Genomic DNA, 27,324 nt, shown 5'->3' with positions numbered 1-27,324 from the left:
TGGTAACCCTCTACTCTATTTTTTTAATTTTATTCAACCTTACTGCATTTTAAAATCATTTTTTAATTTAAAAACTGATTTTTCAATTACAAAAAACTGATTTTGAAATTTAAAAAAAAACCCAAATCCTCCCCCACCATTACCACCCATCCCACCCTCCTTTCCCCTCCCTTAGCCTGTGACCACAACAAATTCCGGCGACCCCTCCCCTTCCCTTCTCCATTTCCGGCGCCCAATCCCTGTTTCCGGCATCCCCTCCCCTTCCCTTCTCCATTTCCGACACCTCCTCCCTTTCCCTTCTCCATTCTGGCGACCCCTTCTCTTCCCTTCTCCATTTTCGGAGCCCCAGCCCTGTTTTCGGCACCCCCTCCCCTTCCCTTCTCCATTTCCGGTTCCCCTTCCCTGTTTCCGGCGCCCCCTCCCCTTCCCTTTTACATTTCTGACCTCGGCCACACCAACTCCCTACCCCTTCCTCAATTTCGACCCCCTCCCCAACTCCCTACTCCATTTCCGCTTTTCCTGTAGGTTAAGGTTCCAGGGAATCGGTTTCGTCGAGGTGGTTTTGCAGGAGTAGGGAAAGAGAGTGGATTCTGGGATGAGGTTATTTTCGATAAGAGAGGAGGTCGGAAATGGAGAAGGGAAGGGGAGAGGGTGCCGGAAACAGGGGAGGGGGCCGAAAATGGAGAAGGGAAGAGGAGGGGACGCCGGAAACATGGAGGGGGAGCCGGAAATGGAGAAGGGAAAGGGAGGGGTCGCCGGAAACATGGAGGGGGCACCGGAAATGGAGAAGGGAAGGGTAGGGGTGGCCTCTATTTGCGGTGGTCACAGGGTAAGGGAGGGGAAACGAGGGTGGGATGGGTGGTAATGGTGGGGGAGGATTTGAGTTTTTTTAAAAAAATTTCAAAATCAGTTTTTTGTAATTAAAAAAATCAGTTTTTAAATTTAAAAATGATTTTAAAATACAATAAGGTTAAATAAAATTAAAAAAATTGAGTAGAGGGTTACCAAATAGAGGAAAGATAAAAATTGTCTACCAAATAGAATTTAAAAAAATTGAGGGTCACCATATAGAATTTCCCATTATTAAAAGAGAAGGTCTAATTTTAATATAAAAGTAGACCTAGTAACTAAACGGATTAAATTAGTCACCGAAAGAAATTAACCTAGTCACTATTGGGCTAATTCTATTTTTAATATTGAGCTTACTGATAAGAGGTTTTAGTGTGTCGTTAAGGCACTAAGAACCGCTTTCCAAACAATATTTATAAGTCCTAACCAGCAATTACTAAGAGAATAGTAAGGGCAAGTCAAGGGTCGATCCACAGGGAAAATGAGATTGATTAAAGTCTATCAAGTCCAGACTACCTAATTGAAAGGTATTTGGGGGTTTGAAAGATGTTTGGTAACAATTAAGACTAACTATCAACTAGAACAAGCAAATATCAGAGTTTAAATATCAAATAAAAGACACTAGAGTTAAGGTTACTAGTATGAATAAGAACGGATATGATTGTTAATGCGATTGTGAAGCAACAAAGACGATTATGCAAGGTTTAGTTCTCCTCTAAAATACTCGAGTCCTCTCTCGAATGGTCCTCAAGAGTAATCACTTAATCAATCAACTAAATCCTCTCTCGAATGGTCTTTAGTTAATTGATTAAGAGATTCAATAAGTTTGGAAAACCCCTAATGAAGGATCCCCTTAATTTCCATCCAATATCTTGGTATAGAAATTAAGTTGATTCTTGGGGATGATAAAAGAGTTCAAAATCCGATTTAAGAACATTTGAAATCAAAATACCAAAGTATAAATGTGATCAATATCTATCCTAAGGTCTCAAAACACCAAGATCAATGCATAACTTCTCATACATCACAATCACATCAACATCATATTTAAAACCCTAATTCATACTTTCACCCTAACCCTAGATTATGAAACTACTCACTAATCATGGAGTTAAAGCAATTAAACAATAATCTATGACTAATCTAAGGCTAAACATGATTAAGTAATGATTAAACTAATGTAAATGCAATTATGAACTAAGAGAATAAAGATCTAGAATAATCAAAAGTAAGAACAAAGACGAAAGAATGAAATAAAAACTAAAACTTTGAATTGAATTGAATGAAAAGTACCTTGATGAATGTCAATCGAATCACAGCCTATGATCACTAATCTCAATTATCAATGGAAACTAAAGTGTTTTCTCTCTAATACAAAACCCTAAAATATTCAGTAAAAACTAGAATGAAAGCGTAACCCCTCGAAATAAAACAAAACCTCGTTTAATGAAGCCACGAGCTCCATTTTCCGGAAACGATTGGTGCGGGCGCACCAAACAGAGGTGCGGGTGCACCAAAACCAGGTGCGGGCGCACCTCACCGTTTTGCCTCAAACTGGACAGTTCAACTTAAAACGAGCATAACTTCTTCGTTTTATATCCAAATCAAGCTTATGACCAGTCGTTGGAAAGATATCGAAACGAGCTTTCATCTCCAACTGGAATTACCTTCATCCGATTTGTGGTTTGAAAGTTATATCCATTTGAAGTTCTCCATTCAAGATTTCATTGTGCAATGTGCTCCTTTGTGCGAGCGGACATGGGGAATGGTGCAAGTGCACCATTTATCAATGTGTGCTTTGTTTTCATTGCTACCTTTTCCAACTTTACAAATCGTAGCCATCTTAGTAATTTCACCTATATCAAAAACATGGCAAAACAAGGTGAAAGCAAATGTACTAGAAATTCGGTCAAAAATGACTAAAAATCTAGCAAAAATCACTATGATCAAGTGAATGAAATAGAAGGGGAAAGGGAGAATAAAGAGGGAAGAAAGGGGAGAAAGAGGATCAAAATGAGCTAAAAGGAGTCCATAAAGTACGTTTGAAACACACTTATCACTTACCATCGCCTAATTTTAATTTAAAAGTAGGCAGTCTCTTACAAGACAAACTCTACTTCAAAAATCGAAATGTTACCATATAAACTATTTCTGGATTATCACTCTTGATGTATTCTTCTAAAATATAAGTTTTTAAAAATAATTTGAATATTAGAAATAATAAAAATCATAATTTGGATGATATTGTGTTAATCAACTAATATGAAAACATTACCAATCATCAATGAATGTGAGTAAATGAACGTGGCCCTTGTTTCTTGAGTTAACTCCCGTTCATAATAAGTGGATAGCATTTTTAAGCGTGGATTAATGTTGAACCCTAATGAGTCTCATGCAATATTAAAGCAAAATCGGCTGTCAAAGGGATAATTTTCACGGCCTTCTTGAGTAGAAATGTAGAACAATCTAGATGATGCCATTAATATGCGTGTTCAGTTCATACTGCTGTATGTCGGCTACTATACTTGGAAATAGTAAGGATTACTTTAATGCTATTGCCTGACCTTACTCCCACAACGATCTTGATATACTTCTTCCGTATCAAAATAGTTACTCGTGTTCTAAAATATAGTTCCCACTTCTATTTTGAGAGTCAAATTTTAAATACTTTGACTAAATATTATTCTTACTAAAGTATAAAAAAAAACATATTCGTGAGGGGTCTAATTAAATTCGTCTTAATGTGTAAATTCGTAATATCAACTTTTTATAGTTTTTACTAATAACAAATAGAAGATATCGTAGGTCAAGGTACGTCTTGGAGACTGTGCAAAATGAAATGGTAACTATATTTTGGGACGGAGGGAGTACATCATTTAGCATTTGGTTATTGTTCATAAACTAATTTTGACAACCTTTTTCTTACTATTATATAAGAAAAAACATAATTAAGTGGGATCTTGTTAAATTCGTCTCAATACAAGATTTCAAATATCAACTTTTTATAATTTTTATTTATATACAACTAGAAATATTAACTTTCAAGAAAACGTCTTGACAAATGTGAAAAAGCAAACGGTGCAACTATTTTGAAACGGATAGAGTATATATATTAGGTGTGTGAAGTTGTAGTAAGGAGGAACCCTAATATAGAAACGGAACGGATAGGAGAGAGTAGCTAGCTTAGATAGTATCCTTCAATATCCATCAGGGTCTGCTTTTCCTTGCTAGAGCCTAGAGACAAGGATTTTTGTTTATTATAACAAAGTTGGTTATCAATATAAGAGATCGTGTACGTTGACTATAAATTTGGTTCATTCTTTCACCTGATCAATATATTATTCATATGGATTACCTGACTATATATGTATTGATATCTTAATTTACTCTAGCTAGGTAGTTGGTCCTAATTTCCACGAATAATAATAAAAAAGGATTGCTAATTAAGAATTCTCACTTGCATGATTGATATTTGGGCATTCATACACATGCATGTGATGACATATGGTTGATGAGCATAGCATTTAGGTATCAATATCATCCTTGAGTATTATATTGTATGGAATAATTAATTACTAGCTAGTTGGTACTTTCTACCTTTTTATTAGATGCAATACTTTGACTTTGTAATAGTATTTACATACTAACTTTGGCTGCATTATTATAAGTATAATTTTGATATATATAAGATATGGTTGGATTCATTTAATGTATGTATAATTTTAAAATAACCATTTTTATACTTAAACTAAATATATATAGCAACTCATGCATAGATCGAATTGGAGATAGTATTATAAATTAAGCTAAAATAATGACAAATATCGGACACTCTATCACAATAAGTTACGATGTTATCATAGATGCCCACCTTTCTTATACTTCCTTTGACTTTTGAAATTTTTTAAGGGGTAAAAGATTGACCTTTACACTATTCACATACTTCACTTTGACGGTATTTTTCTATTAATTATAAAAACAAAAATAATCATAAAATGGTGTTGGATTTGTTTAAATGAATATTTTCATAATATCAAAATTTATAACTTTCACAAATATTTAAGTAAAAATAACGATGGTTTAAGTTGTGACCCGACAAACATGAAAATCAAAACGTCATACTTATTTAAAAATGAAGGTTACTATTATATACTTTCTCCGTTTCTTAATAAGTGCAACATAAAGAAAGTGAGGGAATACCAAGGAATGTAGAGAGATAAAGTTGGGTCCACAATAAAATAGAGTAATTCGAGTGATGAAACACAAAAGTTATGGTCCCCTCTTAGTTTTTGGTGACATATTTGTAATAATATTGAGTTTTTTTTACCATTTTGAGCTTGGTTGCACTTATTAATTATTATGACTATTTCAAATAAGAAAAGTGTTGCACTTATTAAGAAACGGAGATAATACTACTTCCTAGATGTTACTTTGATTTTTTAAAAAAAAAAAAAAGTTAGATGAGTACCGTGTTTCTCTCTCGCTCCACATGAGTAAATAAGCCTTACTCTACGTTATTACGTACTATGGGCATGTTCTCTTCGGCATAAAACAGCTGAACTGAACTGATCTGAACTGAACTGAACTGATCTGAATTGAACTGAACTGATCTGAACTGAACTGAACTGAACTAAACTGAACTGAATTGAAATGAACTGAACTGAAATGAATAGTGATATATGAGAGTAAAAGTATTGTCAAAAGCTGAACTGAACTGGTCTGAACTGAACTGATCTGAACTGAATTGAACTGAACTGGTCTGAACTGAACTGAACTGAATTGAACTGAACTGGACTGAACTGAACTTAACTGAAAATAAGTTGACCATGATATATCACGATACTTTGTACATCGAAGTTATTCATGTATCATTGTATTGCATGTGATGTATCCAATTACCCTAATAATCTAAGGAAAATAATTAGTCTAACCACCGGGTAATTTATCCACCACTAATAGAGAGTAATGGTAAGTGATGATAGTGGAATCCAACTCACATTATTAATAATATTTTAATGTTTTTATTAGTAGTGGGTAGATTACTCACCGAGTAGATGTAGCAATGTCCATAATCTAACTACCGGTGTCAGTAAGAGTTCTCTTGTTGAGTAGGTTTGTAGTCCAGCTCAACCATATAGGACACTACTTTCCTTCGTTAGCTTAATTCTCCCTCTCTACTCTCTAGTCTCTCCCCTAATCCTAGAACCTAGATGCTCGCGCACTTTCTTTGGGTCAACATACACTAGGAAATGTGCGCTACACATTAGGACATCTCTAAAATAGCTGGAACAATTTTGACTATATTTTATGCTCAACCAAGCAGTTTCAACCTTATTGGCCATATCGCTATAAATTTTCAGTTTTTGATTTTATAAATTTTAAAATCATATGATACAAGGGGTATAATAAATTTTAATTTAGTGATACTTGTACTGAACATGATAATTTCGAAAATTGATAACAGAAAACTGAAAATTACTTTTTCTAATTTTCATATTTTGTTTTTGAATTTCAAAAAAATTGAAAATTGAAAAAAAAAACGATAACAAATGAACCCGACACATTTGCCTTTTGGATTTTATGTCTTCTAATTAAAGAAACTGTGAAATTACGGAAAACAAACACTAGACACTACCTCGTTGGCTCATTTGCTGATCTGCATACATGGTGATTTTAGATGTAACGTGTACCACTGAGGCTAGCCTTTCACAATACTAAATGCATTGTCCATAAGACCATAACCCTTTCCGAGCTAGTGGATCAAATTTATTCATAAATAACCTCTTTGCCAATATGCCAAGATCATAATAACTACAACTTTTTTAAGTTTCAAAGCGTCAAAATCTTCGCCTCTACCTTCCATCCAGTTTCTACTTTAAATGCAAAATGGGAATATATAGTATGAATCAATATGGGTGTAGTATGAATAGGAATTATGAATAAGATAGAGAAATAAACAATTTTGAAAAATCGAAGGGTTGTTACTTCTTGGATCGTCAATTTCTTTGAACTTGTAAGTTGTTCAAAACACTTTTTTAATTCATTAGGAAGGAACATATTACATTTAACCATTAAAGATTTTTTTTGGTTGAAATTAGCAGTATCAGGGGTGTTCATAAGTATCCGATCGGTAATCCGATCGATCCGATTTTTCGGATATCTGATCCGCTTTTTTAGTTTTCGGATATTTCAGATCAGATATCCGAAACTTTTTTGGCCGGATATGGATTGGAATTTTTCATTTTCGGATATCCGAAACATCGAAAAGTTTTGGATATATGGTCCAAAATATACGTTTGTAAGACCAAATATCCGATGATCCAATTAATCCGAAACTTGTTTTTATGAATTTTTCCTTTGAAAATTTCAATTTTTTTTGTTTTCGGATATCCGATGATCTGATCCGATCCAAAATTTTCGAATATCCGATTCAGATCGGTTTTTTCCCCAATATGTGAATATAAAATATATGTGAATATATCCATAATAATTAGCCATAAATGTCATCTACTGACGTGGACAAATTCGTGGCTAATATTAATTTCTTACGGTGGGCTTTTTTTTTTTATAAAGGCTATCATAAAAACATCCCTCAATGAAGGTTGGATGGTCCAAGAGAAAGCGTGGTGCCGTTGCAGAACACTTATGGTTAACCACTTGATTATTGCCTTCAATATATAGATCATGGATATGTTGATAAATGGCAAGCATAAGTCTATTTCTTAACTCACAGACTTCAAAGAACTGAGATTTGACAAAAACGATAAGCTTGTACTGCTAAAAAAAAATAACTAAGTTACAAATGAACATACCGACAACGGCTGAGGAGTCAATAATTGAACCATCGTTCAAGACTTCAAGAGCTTTCACCTTTCCTTTTATCATCTCATTCACTCGATAGTCCATAGTGCGTATTCGTCGTTGTTTACACATTTCACTGGAATTTCCACGTAATTCTCCGAATCATTCTTCTATTTTTCTATGGTTACTTGATTGTGATTGACTTTCCATTATTGCTTATCTATCATTATTTCTTGTGATTCCATTGTCCTTTGAGGTTTTGATTCAATAATCATTCGTTGTCCAGAATACTGAAATAATAATCAAAGTCCAATATTATAAATAAAAAATTGTAGTTAGAAGCAAATCATCACTCCTTTTAACGACCTTTTCCTGATAATAAAAGTACAATATAGACATTATTTTGGCTTTTACTTTCAAGTTTCAATTCGTGTATTACACAATTATAAAACCGAGTAAGATATACTTTATCTATAATTTTTCTATTTCATCATTTAGACTTTTACATTATTCACCACATTATCTCTTTACTATCTTGTTAAATTTAATCGTAAAAGATAATATCTATAGTCATCAAGCGAGAACTTATTATACTTTCTCTATTCTAATTAAGATAAGCAATACACTTCTTTTTAAAATATATGTGAGAGCTTTCGTTGCAAAAAGTACGTGTCTCACTTATTTTAGAACGGAAGAAGCATATATTGATCTCGATATGTACTTTCGGATTATTCATATAATTTTTATTAATAGGTAATTAACAATACCAACATTATGTTTGGATAACAATATAGGAAGAAAAAGAAGGCGAGGGATAGATGAGGAAGTGGAAGGATCAAGAAAGAAAGGGAACAAAGTATATAGTCAAAATTGTATATTCACCCAACTTCGAATCCAAACAAGGAAAACTACCTTGCTACCATGATCTCCTTCGTTTCCCTTCATTCTCTCCAATTCAGGGGTGAAGCTACAACTACAAGGGAGGTTGGCAAAGGTCGTCCGACCCCCGCGGGCCATATATTTTTTTATAGTGGTCCCGATAAGTTTTTGAAATATATTTTATTATTATATCATATAAATTAAATACTCTTATTTGAGTGGTAAAGTGAGAACGATAAAGATATTTTTAAAAAAATAAATTTACGGTTTTTTCACCAAATACCCCCGACAAATTAAAAAATTCACCATATACGCTCGATGTTTCAGAAATGCACCATATACCCATGAATTTCGAAAACTCTGCACCATATACCCTTTTCCTAACAGCCATTAACTCATCTTTAGCTTTATTTACGATTTTGCCATTATTAACCCTAAACCCTAATTCTAATCTAACCCTAACCCTAATCTAACTCCTATCCTTATGCTAATCTTAAACCTAAATTAAACCCTTACCCCAAACCCTAACCCACCCCAAGCCCAACTCCCACCCCCAACCCCTTCCCCTACACCGCTGCATCCCCCTCCCTTCCACAATCGCATCCTCCCTCCCTTCCACCGTCGCATCCCCCTCCCCTCCCCCTCCCTCTCCCCCTCCCCCTCTTCGTTCATCGTCGCATCATTTGCCGCCACACCTGATCGAATTTTTGCGCAGGGAGTGGGTGAACGAAAAGGGGGTGGGTCGAATTTTTGCGCGGGTGGTGGGGGAATCGATGGTGAACGAAGAGGGAGGGGGGGAATCGACGGTGAACGAAGAGAGGGTGGGGGAATCGACAGTGAACAAAGAGGGGGTGTGAGAATCGACAGTGAACAAAGAGGGGGTGAGAGAATCGACGGTGAACGAAAGCGCAAGGGGTATTAGGGGAGGCCGGCAGTGAACGGATGGGTGTTGCGGCGGTGGGGGAGGGGAGGGTTAGGGGTTGCGGTGGTGTGGTATGGAGGGGTGGGGGCTGCCTAGGAGTTAGGGTTAGGGGAAGGGTTTAGGGATAGGATTAGAGTAAGGGTTAGGGTTACATTAGAATTAGGGTTAGGGCTTAATGATGGCCTAAAGCTAACAGTGAGTTAACGACAGTTAGAAAAATGATATATGAGGCATAGTTTTCGAAATCCATGAGTATATGGTGCATTTTTGAAACATTAAGGGTATATGGTGATTTTTTAAATTTGTCAGGGGTATTTGGTGAAAAACGATAAATTTATTAAGAATATTATTGATCTCGTTAACTTGTGATTCCTGACTTGACGCCTAGTCCATTTTCTCCTTCCAAATGAAATATATAATCATATCCTACATTCATAAACGTGAAAGTTGAAACCCATAATAATGCAATAGTATTTAAATAAAATAACACTAAATGGATGCATCTACTCATCTAGGCCACAACATGAGACTCCCTTGAACCATTGACCATACACAAAAAGAAAAGAAAGTATTTAGTACTACTACGTGAATTGATAATTGATTGGTCCCATTGCCATACGTAGAAACCGCGGAATGTGCTTCCTCTTTGCCTAATACTTTATTAACCCTTCTTTCTCTCTCCTTTATTTCTTACCCACTTTATATCTCCAACAAAGAAACAACCCATATCAAACCCCATTTTTCTCTCTCTTCATTTTTGCATAAACATGGAACACAAAAAACCTCAAACTCAACCTCAAACACATCAACAACAACAACAACAACAACAACAACAACAACAAAAACCACCAAAACAACTACAAAACATTTCACCAACCTCAAAAACCAACAACAACAACACCAACAACAACAACAACAACAACAAAAACAATCTTACGAGCAACAAGAAACAAATATGGGATTGTGGTAGCACTCTTTACGACTCGTTCGAACTCAACTCATTCCAAAAACAACTCGACTCAGCCATCATAACCTCTTCTAGAACCTTCTCCATGCCACGTAATCTTCCTTCCGATGACTATCATGCGCCACCTCACTCGAAGAAGCCTGAATCTTCCAAGCTCTCCAGAACATTCCAGAAGCTTCTACGGTCTGTTTTTAAGGCCCATAAGCCCAATCATCAGCCCAAGCCCAACTACGATAATAATATTAGTACCAGCCCTGATCCATGGTTTATGGATCCACTTGATGATCATAATATCCAAGAAAAAGATGATAAAGTGGTTGATAATGGTAGGTACTTTGTTGTCTATGAAAAGCCCAATGGGCTTTCTACTATTCCTGAAGTTCCAGAAGTTGGATTTTCTCCTGATATTAGGTCGTCCTTGGTTAGGAAAACGATGTCGGATCGTTTCTCGGTTGCTTCTAATGGTATTTTCTGTGTTTGATTATTACCCTAAATAATATAGGTTATTTTTTTGTCATATGGATAATTATTGCTAGTGTTAATTCTTCTAAATAAATGTTTACTAGTATGATCTTAGACTAATTCCCAGAAAATGACTTTTGGTGGATATGATCAATGTATTTATATTAATTTTGTGATATATTATGTAGTTATAAACTTATAATAAATATATTGTTGTGCATCATTTTATCATGGTGGACCGAACTTATTTAATGGTCCGACATTGTATTAGTTGTAAATTTTAATTTGATTGGTGCCTGCAATTCAGGAATATTTATTACTTTTCTCAAAAGAACTTTAAAATGTGGAAAAAAAAATTAGGTGAACAACCCACTACTAATAGAAATAAATAAATAACGAAATCCAACTCATCATTTTTAATAATTTTTTAATACTCTATTTCTAGTGGGTTAACAACCCACTTCCATTTTTTTACGTTAAAGATTTTTTGTTTATTTAAATAAATGTTGTATGGGAAAAGATGATTTTAGAAGAGAGAATGGAGAATAATTGGTGAAAGAGCATAAATTGTAACATTTTGGTTGAATAAACAAAGGAAAAAATAAAATTTAAGAAGCAAATAAATGATGAGACACAATTTTTCTAGACAAATTATGGAAAAATGTGAAACTAAATATGAAAATGGAAATTATATTTTGAGACACCCAAATTGAAAATGGAAATTATATTTTGAGACGGAGGGGTATAGTGTTTGTTTCTTTTCTAGACGATCTTCAAAACTAACATGAATGTAATAATGATATATGCGTACTTGGTGTATAAGCTAATTGTATATATAAGCTAGGGCAAAGCTAGAAGAATTAACGTTGTTTGAGCTTACGGTTATTATCACATGCAATAATTTGGTTCATAACTGGAATATTACTCTTTGATGGAGTAAATGAGGTTTGCAAGACTAACATGAATGTAATAATGATATATGCGTACTTGGTGAGTTGGTGTTGGAGGAAATGATAATTATTGAGCGATTATATCTTTACTCTCACTATAACCTCGTTCTCTTTTTAAGAAGTTCAAGTGTGCAAAGTACAATTGTTTTTCAGAAATGGGATCCTTTCCATTTCCTCTAGATCAATTGGTCAAAAATACATGAAAGGAAATACATAGGGTGTTCATTAATTTTTTTAGTAACTTAATTATGTATCAATAAATTAAAAATATAAAACGGAGGCAATTCTAAAATATTGTTTTTTGATGGTCAAACTTCACAAATTACAAAGTTTGATCGCATGTAAATATAATTAAAAATCTAATCAATATGTGTGATCGTTTACGTTACAATTATTTTTAGAGAACGTATTGTGTCGGACTCGTCCGACACAACACTCTCATCGGACGAGCAACGCAACGCAACGCGCGCGACTTATTAAAGACCGAAAATAAAAAAAAAATAAAAAAAACAAAAAAAACACTTTCATCCCCTTCATCCGCTTCATCCGCCATTGTTCAAGAACAAAAACATATCCAACACTTCCATTTCTCACTACAAATCTAGTTCCACTACTGAAATCTAGTTCGTTACAAATTGAACAAGAATGTCAGCCGAAGATTCGAATTCACAAATCGCAAGTTCGTTACAAATTGATCTGAGCAATGAGAATACTCACAGAGATCTCACATTACAAATCGAACTAAACAATGAAAACCGTAACACAGATATCACATCAGAAAAAAAAAGAAAGAAATTACATGAAGAATCAGCTGGAATACAAGACAAAGTAACAGGTGTATGTCTAAATTTAATTTTCAATTGCATTTACTCATTTTCAGTTATAATTTTGATTGTATCAGTTAGTATGCATAAAATTACCTTTTACATTGCAACAAAAGTCTATTTTTCACTCATTAACTTTTTTTTCAGTTAGACTTAATTAGTTTTCAGTTAGACTTATAAAGTGATCAGTTAGAGTACTTTAGTTTTCAGTTAATATAGTTTTCAGTTACACTTAATTAATTTTCAGTTGGACTTATTACCTCTTCAGTTAAACTTATTTACGCTTCAGTTAGACTTATTTACTCTTCTGTTAGACTTATTTACTCTTCAGTTAGACTGATTCAGATAGACTTATTAAGTGTTCAGTTAGAGTAATTTAGTTTTCAGTTAGACTTATTTACTCTTCAGTTAGACTGATTCAGTTAGACTTATTAAGTGTTCAGTTAGAGTAATTTAGTTTTCAGTTAGACTTATTAACTCTTCAGTTAGACTTATTTACACTTCAGTTACACTTATTTTCTTTTCAGTTAGACTGATTCATAGACTGATTCATTTAGACTAATTTAGTTTTCAGTTAGACTTATTTAGTTTTCAGTTAGACTTTTTAACTCTTCAGTTAGACTTATTTAGTTTTCAGTTAGACTTATTTGCTCTTCAGTTAGACATATTCAGTTAGACTAATTTAGTTTTCAGTTAGACTTATTTAGTTTTCAGTTAGACTTATTAACTCTTCAGTTACACTTATTTTCTTTTCAGTTAGACTGATTCATAGACTGATTCATTTAGACTAATTTAGTTTTCAGTTAGACTTATTTAGTTTTCAGTTAGACTTTTTAACTCTTCAGTTAGACTTATTTAGTTTTCAGTTAGACTTATTTGCTCTTCAGTTAGACATATTCAGTTAGACTAATTTAGTTTTCAGTTAGACTCATTCAGTTTTCAGTTAGACTTATTTAGTTTTAAGTTAGACTTATTTTCTTTTCAGTTGGTCCTTAATTTATTTCATTTAGTATAATTATTCTTTCATTTGATACTATTACAATCATTCTCAGCTACACTTGTTTAGTTTTCAGTTAGTGCTTTTGTTCTTTAATTTAGTGTCCTAATTTTTGACAATGAACTCAACAGCTGAACATGAATATCTCAAGTACATCAATGACGAAAATATCAGTAGCAGTTTAATAGGGAGACATGTTACAGATCACAAAGATGGCTACAACTTGTATCAAGCACACTCAAGAGCATTAGGATTTAGTATTAGGAAACAAACTCTAAGGAGGAGGAGAATTGATAATTCAATATACGAATTCTACTTGGTTTGCTCAAAGGAAGGAGGCTCAAAATCAACAAACAAAATAACAGAACCAAAAGAAAAAGACACACAACAAGAAAAACCTGTTCAGATACCAGATGTTGAGCAGCCAACCAACAAAAGAAAGGAAAGAGTAGTCAATGAAACAAGAACAGCATGCAAAGCCATGGTCAGATTTAAGCAAGAAAAACCTGGTGAAGACTTTGTTGTAGTAGCTCATGAGTTGCAGCACAACCATGAGTTGGTAATACAACAAGAAATACATCATCTGAAATCAGAAAGGAAGATAACTGAACAAAAAGGACAACTAATACAAACAATGGTTGAATCTGGCATGCATACAACTTTTTGTGTCATGAGGCTGGATCAGAAGAAGTAGTGGGCCACACAAAAAGGGACCATCTAAACTATATCACACAGTACAGAACAAGATTGGTTGAAGGAAAGGATATGCAGAGTGTGTTGGACTTACTTCAGCAAAGAGCGGATGATGATCCTGCATTCTTCTACAGGCTGAAATTTGGGGAACATAACAACATCGTCAGCTACTTTTGGCGAGATTCAATGATGTTGGAGGACTTCAAAGCATATGGAGATGTTATGATATTTGACACAACATATAGGACAAACAAATATGGACTGATATGTGCACCATTTGTTGGCATAAATTGCCATTGGAAAACAACAATGTTTGCATGTGCTTTCATAACTAATGAAAAGGAAGAGAGCTTTGAATGGCTACTAGAAACATTCAAGAGAGCAATGTGCCAACAAGAGCCAAAGACAATTTTCACTGATCAAGATAAGGCAATGGGCAATGCAATTGAAAAGGTATTTTTCAGTTAGAATTATTTAGTTTTCAGTTAGAATTATTTAGTCTTCAGTTTGAGTTAATTATTTATAATTCAGTTAGACCTATTTAGTTTTCATTTAGACTCATTAATTTTTCAGATAGCCTTATTTACTTTTTAGTTACACTAATTTACTTTTCAGTTAGACTCATTGAGTTTTCAGTTAGACGTATTTAGTTTTAAGTTAGACTCATTGAGTTTCAGTTAGACTTATTTAGTTTTCGTTAGACTAATTTAGTTGTCAGTTAGACTCATTTAGTTGTCAGTTAGACTCATTTAGTTGTCAGTTAGACTCATTGAGTTTTCAGTTAGACTCATTTATTTCCACTATTTCAGTTAGACTTCTTTCTTTTTCAGTTAGACGTCTTGATTATTCAGGTAGACTTAATTAATTTTCAGTTAGACTTATTTAGTTGTCAGTTACACTTATTTACTTTTCAGTTAGACAAATTTACTTTTCACTTAGACTTATTTAGTTTTCAGTTAGACTTATTTAGTTTTCAGTTAGACTCATTTAGTTTTCATTTGGGCTTCATATTACTTCTTTTTGTCTAATGAAATTTTCAGTTAGCATTTACACTGTTTTCAGTTAGACTTCTTAAATTTTCAGTTGGTCTTCATATTATTTCTTTACCTTTTAAATTAGATTCACAAGATTCAAATGAAAGTGATTTCTAGCATAATATGTACTATCTTAAATCAGGTTTTCCCAAATACAAGACATAGGCTTTGCCTTTGGCATATAGAGAAGAACTTTGTAAGCCACTTCGGATCCCTCAAGACCAATGAAGACTTCAAGAACATGTTCAAGAACTGTTTGATGGGGTGTCAAAATGAATCAGGCTTTGAAGAATTGTGGGCGAAAATGATGGAATTGTATGGACACGAGAAAAAAGAATGGTTCGAGCAAGTATATGATCAGAGACACAAGTGGTGCACCGCATTAAACAGGGATATGTTTTCAGCTGGAATCTTATCATCACAAAGAAGTGAAGTCACAAATAAGGCAATATCATTCAATGCAAAAGCAACAACAAACCTGTTTGAATTCTATCATATATTTGAGCAAACAGTGAAAAGATGGAGAAGCAATGAAACTAGTGACAACTTCCGGAACAGAACTGAACGTCCCAAAGCCGTCAAATCCAAATCAAAGCTTCTGAAACATGCTGCTGATGTATACACACTAGCACTATATAATGACTTTGAAACAGAGTATGAGTGGGCAATGGCATCATTTTTACGAGCATTTGCAACAAAAACTCACAGCTGAAGTTGTTTGAAGTCTCACCAGAAGAAGATTTCAGCAATTCACATACAGTAGCATACGATGAGGCGACAACAGAATTAGTGTGCTCATGTCAATGCTTCACAGAGACGGGATGCTTTGCTTTCACATAATAAGGGTCATGCACATGTTCAGCATATTTCAAATACCACAAAATATATCCTTAAGAGATGGACAAGACTTGCAAAGTCAGCAGTATGGGAGAATGTTCAAGGTTAGTGAAATAAATCAATATGAATAACTGACAAATGAAAGCAACTAACTGAAAAACTGAAGACTCCAACTGAAACAATTAACTGATCACCTGAAAGATTTAATTAGTGAACTGAAAAAAAAAAGGCTCCAGCTGAAACATTACTATAACTAACTGATAAATTAATGTTACTACCAGAACATTAATTGGGGGTTTTCTTTGTGTGTGGGAGGGGGAATATTAGTAGTGGGGGTTTGGGGGGGTGTGGGGTTTAACACTTAACTAACTGAAACAATTAACACACCACCTGAAAGAATTTCTAAAGCTATCTGAAAATTTTAGTTAGTCAAATGAACTAATTGACTAAGAAACATTTATTAAAGCAGACAAGGACAAAGCCAAAATGCACAGTTGTGGACACCATGGAGACATGCAATAACCAAGAATTTCTACAACCTAGTGTCAATATGTCAATCAAATGAGGATGCAAGAACATTATGTGACAAGTCGTTGAAGGAATTATACAAATCAGTGAAAGAAGTTTTCAAGACTGATCAACAAAAACAACAAGAAATCGAAGATGAAGAACTACGAAGACAAACAGTTGAAAATCCTGAGGTGATAAAGACAAAAGGAAGACCACCAAAGGGAAACAAGAGAGTAAAAGGACATTTTGAGAAGCGTAAAATGAAGACAAGGCATCCGAACGAATATGGAACAAAAACCCCAAATGTACCTCAAGTTGAATAGTGTTCAAATAATATTAGTTTTCAATTGTATTCCACTCAGTAATTGAATTGAAATTTACACTTGTTTATTCCTAAGCTACTCGAAATTCATTAATATTAGTATTTATTGTCCTTCAGTTAGACTTGTTTATTTTTCAGCTAGTCTTTCTAGTGCTTCATTTAGACGTGTTTACTTTTAAGCTTATATTAATTCAGTTTCAGTTAGACTTGTATTTTTTCAGCTAGTGTTAATTCTGCTTCAGTTAGACTAATTTATTTCTCAGCTTATCTTTATATTGCTTCAGTTAGACTTGTGTCTTTTTCAGCTAGTCTTAAAAATGCTTCAGTTAGACGTATTTATTTTTCAGCTTGTATTAATTGTACTTCAATTAGACTTGTGTATATTTCTGCTTCAGTTAGACTTATTTGATTTTCAGCCTCTATTAATTACGCTTCAGTTAGACTTGTGTAGTTTTCAGCTAGTATTAAATTTCCTTCAGTCAGACTTATTTATTTTTCAGATAGTATTAATTGTGCTTCAGCTAGACTTCTTTATTTTTCAGCTAGTCTTTATAGAGCTTCAGTTAGACTTTTTATTTTTCAGTTAGACTTAATAACTCTTCAGTTAGACTTGCTTGTTTTTCAGCTACTATTTACAGTGTATAAGTTAGACTTAAAATTTATATTTACAAATATATGTCATACACTTATTATTATGAGTTAGATTTTTCATTTTTCAGTTGGTATTTGTATTTTTCCAATTAATTTTCAAACAACTTCATTTTTACACAAATGTATTCCATTCAAAGTAAGTGTAAATGTACAATTCATTAAAGAACACAGATATAAAATGTAAAATGAGTTCTGTGCTATTTGTACTGTACATTGCAAAATTCAATGGTTTCTATTTCTACTGTACATTATAATAATAATAAAAAAAAGTTTGGCACCTAAGAATAATGAAATTTCAACAGTTGCTCTATTTTCACTTTGTCTCCAAAATTATTATTCAACACATCTTCTACTTTCGCCTCATGATCCCTCCTTCGCCGTAAAATGTGTGCTTCTTTTCTATTCGTCTTCTTTGATCGATTAAATGCTAATTTATCTAGGACAGCCTCTTTATCCTTCCTTATCTTCTGTCTTGCCATCAGTTCAGGTTTCTTTGCAGACCAAACATAACAGTCATGCTTCACTTTCTCTCTCAGTTTGTTTAAAGGATGGTCCACAAGACGAAGAGCAAGCCTACACCGCTCAAGGTTTTTGGTGGCTGCCTAAAAAATAAAAAAATCAAAACTATTAAAAAAGGTTCAAAAATGTAACAATTACAAAATAAAACTAACTGAAAATAAACAACAACATCAACTAGTCTTTATAGTGCTTCATTGTTTTTCAGGTAGTCCTTATAATGCTTTCAGCTAGTAATGATTGTGTTTCAGTTAGACTTGATTGTTTTTCAGCTAGTATTTATTATGTTTCAGTTAGACTTGTTTATTTCTAAGCTAGTCTTTACAGTGCTTCAGTTAGACTTCATTATTTCTCAGCTAGTCTTTATAGTGCTTCAGTTAGACATCTTTGTTTTTCAGCTAGTCTTTCAAGTCCTTCACTAACTGCCTATCATACCTTTTTCTATTAAAAAACTTTCAAAAACAGAAATGTAACAAGCAAAATAAAGTAATCATACCCTTTTCAGGTCAACAAGTGCAGCATGGTTAGTATTATGACCGTCATACAGCTCCATGGTTTTGATTGCATAGACACCACAATCAAAATTGTTGTCCTTGCTTCTCCAAGGGAAGTAAAGAGTTGATGTTTGCCAATGGTGGAGACGATCAAAATCACGACACCTCATAGTCTCTTGCATAAAAGAATCAAAAGCACGACACTGCATTTGAAGATCAAAAAAAAAAACAACAATTAAAAAACAAGTAATAAAATGGAACAAAAAAAAAATACAAATGCTCATAAAAAGGTACTTACAAAGTATGTAAGACCGTTAAATTCCTCATGCTTATATCTATCAATGTCCTTCATGTCTGTACGATTGTCAATATTTTCAATCCTTTTTGCTTTCTTGTTCAGCACCAAGACAGTATAATGATCATCCTTGTGAACAGGAACAAAAATCTGGAAGATAAACATAAGATGCAAAAGCAATAAGTCTACCTGACAGAGAACAAAAAACGAAATGAAATACTAAAAACACTAGCTGAACTAAAAACATACACTAACTGAAAACATAAACTAGGACTAACTGACAAGTAACATACACTAACTGAAAGAGAAAATTACACTAACTGAACAAATAAAAAAATAGTTAACAATAATACAACTAACCAGTTCAGCTTCTCGAATATCATTGCGTGGAAATGATTTCACCCATGAAGAAATAGCTTCCTTACATTTCTTGTAGAATAAATCATCATCTTTTGTAATAAGCTTTTTCTTGTTTTCTTCCCATTCCTTAAACTTCTGATCATACTGCCTAGTGCCCTCCAGGTTCTTCAAAATAATCTCATTTTCAGCAATCTCACTCTCAAACTGAACCTTTTTTACCTTCTCAGCACACAACCAATTGATATAGTTCTACAACAAAAGAAAATAGATATAATGACAAACTGAAACATTAAGTTTAGTTTTCAGTTAGACTTTTTAAAATGTCAGTTAGATTTATTTACTTTTCAGTTAGACTTATTTACTTTTCAGTTAGACTCATTAAGTTTTCAGTTAGACTCATTAAGTTCTCAGTGAGACTCATTAAGTTTTCAGTGAGACTTATTTACTACTCAGTTAGACAAATTTACTTTTCAGTTAGACTCATTTAGTTTTCAGTTAGACTTATTAAGTTTTCAGTAAGACTCATTAAGTTTTCAGTTAGACTCATTAAGTTTTCAGTTAGACTCATTAAGTTTTCAGTTAGACTCATTAAGCTTTCAGTTAGACTTATTTACTTCTCAGTTAGAGTAATTTACTTTTAAGTTAGACTCATTTAGTTTTCAGTTAGACTTCTTTATTTTTCAGTTACACTTATTTATTATTCAGCTAGACTTATTAAGTTTTCAGTTACACTTATTTACTTTTTATTAGACTGAAAACATAATATGACCAACTGAAAAACATAACATGACAAACTGAAAAACAGAAGATGACTAACTGACAAAATAATATGACCAAATGAAAACAAACATATAAAACTAAGCAATAACAACACTTACAAAAGGCATAATATTAAACCAAAATCTCCTTGTTGCAGAAGGTGATTCCTCTTCTTGCCTATTGAACATGAAAGCGCATCCGTCAATAACTCCACTTGTCAGCCAACCTTGACGAGGCATGCTAATTAAGTCGAATTTGTACAGCTGAACCGCATAGTTGCTATGAGGATTATCAAAATCCACAATGAGATCACTTGTAAGTTCACTTTGCATAATGTCATTTTTCATCTTCACTTCCTCAGAATCTGTATCCAATGACATATATGCAACATCTTCATACTCATTGTAAAATAGATAATCAACCAGCAACCTCTGGTCAGGAGACAGATCACTCAAATATCTATTATAATGCTGCAAACTTCGACATAATATTATGCCATGGTTGTTGACAGGAACAGCATGCAAACCAGGCGTAGAAGATGAAACAACACCAGCTTCATTATCATCCTCTTCTTTTTTAGCCTTGTCAGATGATGATTCAACTCCATGATCAGCAATCCTATCAATCAGGTCCTCCAAACCTTCATCGTCATAATCATCACCTGGTTCCTTAACTCTCACAACTTTCCCAACTTTCTCTGAAGAAGGGTCATAGTCCCACCCCTTCAATAATTCAGGTGTTGCAGGGATTTCTGACTTTGATTGTTTCTGAGGTTTGTAGGATTTGTATGATGATTGATCAGAATAAGAGCCATCACACTGCATTCAATTAAAATATTAAAAAAGGATGACAGATATACTAACTGAAAGATAAACATACACTAACTGAAAATAAAACAGATACTAAATGACAAGAAACATAAACCAAATGAAAATTAAACAATTACTAACTGACAAGAATGATACAACCTGAAACATAACATAATACTAACTGACAAAAAAGAAACACTAACTGACATGAAACTTACACTAACTCAAACATAAACTGATACTAACTGACAACAAACAAACATACACTAACTGAAATAAAAGATATACTAAATGACAAGAAACATACACTAACTGAAACAGAAAAATAAACAAATTAAAACAGAAACTAAAACTATACTTACTCGAGGATATTTTACATTTACTGGAGTGATGATTGGAATTGAACTTCCAACACCCTCACCACTCTCTTCACTGTATGGAAGATCCTCAACAACAGGACTAGGAGTTAATAGTTGGAATGAAGGGGCATCGAAATCAGCAATGTTTTTCTTTTTAGCAGAAGAATCAACTCTCCAAGACTTTCTGCTATATACATTCTCAACTGCTTCAACAACAGGAGGAGGAGGAGGAGGAGGAGTTGGAGTACGAAGATCAACAATATCAATACCAGCAGCGGTGCGAGTAGGGACGTGTGTAGAAATTTTACACTTATCCTTATCCTTAGCCCCTTTGACTTGATCATCATCAGCATTCCTCCTCTTCCTATCAGCTTCCTTTGGTTGTTCTTTCTCAAAATCTTAATTCAAAAACAAAAAAAAAAAAAAAAAAATATAAAAAGTTAGAGTATCAAAATTTTCAGTTGGTCTGAATATTCTTTCAGTTTGACTTGTTTATTGTTCAGGTAGTCTTTATAGTCCTTCAGTTAGACTTGTTTATTTTTTCAGCTAGTCTTTATAATACTTCAGTTAGACTTGTTTAATCTTCCGTTAGACTTATTTACTATTCAGTTACACTGATTAAGTTAGACTTATTAAGTGTTCAGATAGAGTAATTTAGTTTTCAGTTAGACTTATTAACCCTTCAGTTAGGCTTATTTACACTTCAGTTAGACTTATTTTCTCTTCAGTTAGATTTACTTACTCTTCAGTTAGACTAACTTAGTTTTCAGTTAGACTTATTTAGATTTCAGTTAGACGTATCTACTCTTCAGTTAGACTTATTTGCTCTTCAGTTAGACTGATTCAGTTAGACTAATTTAGTTTTCAGTTGATATACTTTTCAGTTAGACTTATTTAGTTTTCAGTTAGACTTACTTACTCTTCAGTTAGACTAACTTAGTTATTCAGTTAGACTTATTTAGTTTTCAGTTAGACTTATTACCTCTTCAGTTAGACGTATTTACTCTTCAGTTAGACTTATTTGCTCTTCAGTTAGACTGATTCAGTTAGACTAATTTAGTTTTCAGTTGATATACTTTTCAGTTAGACTTAATTAGTTTTCAGTTAAACTAAAACAGTATTTCAGTTGTTATTTATAAGATATTATTTCCTTTAGAGCATCACATTTTTCAGTTGGTCATTGAATTCTTTCAATTAGGAATAACATGAAAGAAACTTACTTCCTCCTTTCTCTCCTTCTGTATAACCCCAGCATCCAACTCCTTATTTCCTCCTTCCTCTTTATCTCCTTGAAGACCACAATCATCATCAGCATTGCCAGTCTTCTTATTACCATCTTCCTTCGGTTCTTTCTCATTATCTTCATTCAAAACAAAACAATAAAAAAATAAATAAATACACAATAACTGAAAAACCAAAATCAGAAATGAATAAATTCATTGACAAACTAAAACTATTTTTCCACCAGATTAAATAAAAACAAATACAAAAAGTTTCATTTGGTATTTATATGATATTCAGCTAGTATTAATATTATTTCAGTTAGAATATTACCTTCCTCTCCATCTCCATGAAGACCAGCATCCTTATCTCCTACTTTGTCTTCATCTCCTTGAAGACCAGGATCACCATTATCTCCTCCTTTGTCTTCATCTACATGAAGATCAGCATCCTTATCTACTCCTTTGTCTTCATCTCCTTGAAGACCAGGATCACCATTATCATCAGCATCATCATCCTTTCTCTCATTATGATTCTGGTGATCCTTATCATCACCATCATCATCATCATCATCATCATCTTCTTTATGCTGATCATCATCAGCATTCATCTTCTTCTCATCCTCCTCTCCTTCTTTTTCATCATCTTCATTCAAAACATAACAAAACAACTAAATACACATAAACTGAAAAAATTCATTTAGTATTCATCTCATTTTCAGCTGGTGCTCATATTATTTCAGTTAGACTGTCAAAGTTTTCAGTTGGTCATTTTATTCTTTCCGTTAGAGTATCAAAGTTAGCTATTTCACTTCTTCAGTTAAACATTTCTTTCACTTAGAGTCTAAAATTTTTATTCCAACCAGATTACAAAACTACAACATGAAAATAATATAATGAAAGGAACTTACTTCCTTCTTTCAAATCAACTCCATGAACACCAGAATCCAAATCAGGAACATTTTCAATTCTTCCAAACTCCAATTCAACAGGCCGCTTCACCAATAGTGAAATTGTAGGATCAACTTTGTTTGCACTGTCTTTCGCTTCCAAATGACGCTTGCATATGTCGTCAATTTGACTCAGAAAATCTGGGTTAAATACTTCACTATCATCCAGAGAAATACTATCTTGAGACAGCTTCTCGCCTTCCTCCCGAATATTCTGGGCAATCTCCAAATTAACTTGACAGAATGCAAGCGCATTCCTCTTCAACTTGTGCATGTTCTTCACATATTCCTTCAATTAAAAGAGCAAAATAGAATAAACAAACAAATCAATATGATTAAGGACCATCTGAAACAACATAAACAGAAATATAAGGACCATCTGAAAGAATCAAACTATCAAATGAAAACTTAAATGAAATATAAATAAACTTATTTAGTTTTCAGTTACACTAATTTAGTTTCCAGATAGACTTATTTAGTTTTCAGTTAGACTTATTTACTTTTCAGTTAGACTTATGTACTCTTCAGTTAGACTTATGTACTCTTCAGTTAGACTTTTTTAGTTTTCAGTTAGACTTATGTACTCTTCAGTTAGACTTCTTTAATTTTCAGTTAGACTTATTTACTTCTCAGCTAGACTTATTTACTTCTAAGTTAGACTTATTAAGTTTTCAGTTAGACTAATATAATTTTCAGTTAGACTAATTAACTCTTCAGTTAGACTAATATAATTTTCAGTTAGACTTGTTAACTCTTCAGTTACATAGTTTCACATCAACTGAAAAAATACAAAGATCAACTGAAAGAATACCAACATTAACTAAAAGCAGACCACCATCAACTGAAACAATAGCCTAGATTATTTTTAAGGTACTCTATATAGTGCTTCAGTTAGACTTCTTTGTGTTTCAGATAGTCTATATAGTGCTTCAGTTAGACTTGTTTGCATTTCAGCTTATATAGATTGTGCTTCAGTTAGACTTCTTTAATTTTCAGTTAGACTTATTTACTTCTCAGCTAGACTTATTTACTTCTAAGTTAGACTTATTAAGTTTTCAGTTAGACTAATATAATTTTCAGTTAGACTTATTAACTCTTCAGTTAGACTAATATAATTTTCAGTTAGACTTGTTAACTCTTCAGTTACATAGTTTCAGTTAGACTTCTTTATTTCTAAGTTACACTTCTTTACTTTTAAGTTAGTCTTATTTGCTCTTCAGCTAGAACTGACATTATTTCAGTTAGAGGTCAACAGTCTTCACTTAGAGTTCAAGAGTAAAAAAAATAAAAACATAAGATAAATGAAACTCACAGGAACATCAAGAGCATCTATTTCCTCATCAGTCATCAAACTATGAGGAAGATCCATGATAAGCTGCCTAGTTGAAGGTGATGGACCCTCAACCACCTTAATTATAGGAGAACCAGACTTCCTACTAGCAACACTAACACTGGGAGTTTTAAACTCAACCTTCTGTTTTTCACGCTTCACCGGCAGAATAAAATCCATGTTGATCTCAAACTGCTTCACAACATCAGTCAAATCCTTCTCATCCTGCCAATAACTGATAAATGGCTTACTCACATTTGAATAATCCAGATTACGACACTTGAAGTTGTGAATAACAGCAAGAGTCAAAGCGCTGACGCATCCCCGAAGCTTGAATGATACTTTCTTCTGTCCAAGCTCAATCTTCTTAATCATAATAGACTGATGACAGTCCAAAACAGCAGCACAAAGACTTCTCAATATATATCCACACCAGTCATAACTTGAAATTGCAGATACATCTTCTAAACTCTTGGCACATTTCAGCACAGGCCCTAAATCAGCTATAGGACATAGAAGCTTGGACAACGAAAAAATAACAAATAACTTCTTGAAATCATCCCCGGATTCATATTTCTTAAACAAATCATCCCAATTTTTTCTACCAATATATACCTTCTTGGGATCAGAAATACCAAGAAACCTATGCCAATCCTTCCTGGCACTTCCAGCCTCTACCTGACTACCTTTCCTCCTAAAGGCATCATCATCTATAACCTCTACTGCTCTATCTGACACAGGTAACCCCAAAACATCACTAATGGTAAACTTATTAAAAATCAGTTTACCATTCTTTGTTGAAAACATCATTCCAGATGCATTGTAATTTAACAACACCTCCAAATTCAGATTAGGACAAAACTTCTTTATCCTAATATCTAAGAGACTCCCAAACCCAATATCCCTAATGTCTCTTTTTTGCTCATCACTCAAATTACTAACCACTTCATTTAAATGGGAATAGTCTGACAATACTTGTAGTTAATTGACTTTATTTCTTGCTCATGAAATTCCTAACAAAAGTGAACAAAAATAACTTTAAAACATAAAAAAATAACACAATCATATAATATAAAAGGAGAATAATGAAAAAAACATACGATCTATCAAATGTGTCTTTCTGTTGATCGGGATTAGATCTTGAAAATGAAAACTTGATTGGTGATAAATCAGATTTGCCTTTCTTCTTAGACAAGGATTTATCACATCTGAAAGAAAGAAAGTTTAATCAAACAACAAAAACTGAAAAAAAAACAGCATCAACTGAAAAAATACAAAGATCAACTGAAAGAATACCAACATTAACTAAAAGCAGACCACCATCAACTGAAACAATAGCCTAGATTATTTTTAAGGTACTCTATATAGTGCTTCAGTTAGACTTCTTTGTGTTTCAGATAGTCTATATAGTGCTTCAGTTAGACTTGTTTGCATTTCAGCTTATATAGATTGTGCTTCAGTTAGACTAGTTTATTTTTCAGTTAGTCTTTACAGTCCTTCAAAGTAACTTCTTTATTTTTCAGCTAGTATTTGTTGTGCTTCAAGTAGCCTTGTTTATTTTTCAGCTAGTCTACATAGTGCTTCAGTTAGACTTGTTTGTTTTTCAGATAGTCTATATAGTGCTTCAGTTAGACTTGTTTATTTTTCAGCTAGTCTATATAGTGCTTCAGTTAGACTTGTTAATTTTTCAGATAGTCTATATAGTGCTTCAGTTAGACTTGTTTGTTTCTCAGATAGTCTCTACAGTCATTCAAAGTAACTTCATTATTGTGCTTCACTTAAACTTGTTGCTTTATCAGCTAGTCCTTATTATTTCATTTAGTATAATTATTCTTTCATTTCATTCTATTCCAATTACACTTAAAATTTTCATTGAAAATTTACATTACTTCAGTTACACTTGTTTCTTTTATCAGTTAGTCAATATAGTGCTAAAGATACACTTGTTCGGTTTTCAGCTAGTATATAAAGTGCTTCAGATAGACTTGTTTGGTTTTCAGCTAGTATATAAAGTGCTTCAGATAGACTTGTTCGTTTTTCAGCTAGTATACAAAGTGCTTCAGATAGACTTGTTCTTTTTCAGCTAGTCTATATAGTGCTTCAGATAGACTTGTTTGTTTTTCAGATAGACTTATTTAGTTTTCAGTTAGGCTTATTTAGTTTTCAGTTAGACTTATTTAGATTTTAGTTAGACTTATTTAGTTTTCAGTTAGACTTATTAAGTGTTCAGTTAGAGTCATTTAGTTTTCAGTTGGACTTATGAACTCTTCAGTTAGACTAATTTACGCTTCAGTTAGACTTATTTACTCTTCCGTTAGACTTATTTACTCTTCAGTTAGACTGATTCAGTTAGACTTATTAAGTGTTCAGTTAGACTTATTTACACTTCAGTTAGACTTATTTTCTCTTCAGTTAGACTTATTTACTCTTCAGTTAGACTGATTCACTAAGACTTATTTAGTTTTCAATTAAACTTATTTAGTTTTTCAGTTAGACTTATTAACTCTTCACTTAGACTTATTTGCTCTTCAGTT

General features: G+C 33.2%; 4 protein-coding genes across 5 annotated transcripts; 2 read left to right on the top strand and 2 right to left on the bottom strand.

Moving 5' to 3' along the window:
- The first annotated feature begins 10,114 nt into the window (after positions 1-10,114).
- Positions 10,115-11,111, top strand: LOC104892663 (uncharacterized). Its single transcript, XM_010678651.4, has one exon. It carries the CDS (start codon positions 10,219-10,221, stop codon positions 10,897-10,899), a length of 681 nt encoding a protein of 226 aa, XP_010676953.1. The 5' UTR covers positions 10,115-10,218; the 3' UTR covers positions 10,900-11,111.
- A 2,663-nt stretch (positions 11,112-13,774) lies between these two features.
- Positions 13,775-16,193, top strand: LOC130591532 (protein FAR1-RELATED SEQUENCE 5-like). Of its 2 annotated transcripts, XM_057394877.1 has the most exons (3): positions 13,775-14,797; positions 15,521-15,574; positions 15,660-16,193. In XM_057394877.1, the coding sequence occupies exons 1-3, from the start codon at positions 14,417-14,419 to the stop codon at positions 15,684-15,686; spliced, it is 462 nt and encodes a 153-aa protein (XP_057250860.1). In that variant the 5' UTR covers positions 13,775-14,416; the 3' UTR covers positions 15,687-16,193. The 2 variants fall into 2 exon arrangements, with proteins under 2 accessions (XP_057250860.1, XP_057250859.1); XM_057394876.1 differs by having other exon boundaries at positions 15,521-16,193.
- Positions 16,194-17,877: 1,684 nt separating this feature from the next.
- Positions 17,878-21,686, bottom strand: LOC130591531 (uncharacterized). The gene is made up of 6 exons (XM_057394875.1): positions 21,294-21,686; positions 20,242-20,940; positions 19,364-19,612; positions 19,007-19,153; positions 18,711-18,911; positions 17,878-18,300 (listed from the first exon to the last, which is right to left on the bottom strand). The coding sequence occupies exons 2-6, from the start codon at positions 20,500-20,502 to the stop codon at positions 17,977-17,979; spliced, it is 1,182 nt and encodes a 393-aa protein (XP_057250858.1). The 5' UTR covers positions 20,503-20,940; positions 21,294-21,686; the 3' UTR covers positions 17,878-17,976.
- Positions 21,687-22,317: 631 nt separating this feature from the next.
- LOC130591530 (uncharacterized) lies at positions 22,318-23,631 on the bottom strand. Its single transcript, XM_057394874.1, has 3 exons — positions 23,422-23,631; positions 22,845-23,156; positions 22,318-22,650 (listed from the first exon to the last, which is right to left on the bottom strand). Exons 2-3 carry the CDS (start codon positions 23,119-23,121, stop codon positions 22,481-22,483), a joined length of 447 nt encoding a protein of 148 aa, XP_057250857.1. The 5' UTR covers positions 23,122-23,156; positions 23,422-23,631; the 3' UTR covers positions 22,318-22,480.
- Positions 23,632-27,324: the final 3,693 nt, after the last annotated feature.

Source organism: Beta vulgaris, chromosome 5 (genome assembly GCF_026745355.1).
Source record: "Beta vulgaris subsp. vulgaris cultivar EL10 chromosome 5, EL10.2, whole genome shotgun sequence".
Classification (NCBI taxonomy): Eukaryota; Viridiplantae; Streptophyta; class Magnoliopsida; order Caryophyllales; family Amaranthaceae; genus Beta; species Beta vulgaris.
This window is presented reverse-complemented; position numbering and strand designations above follow the sequence as displayed.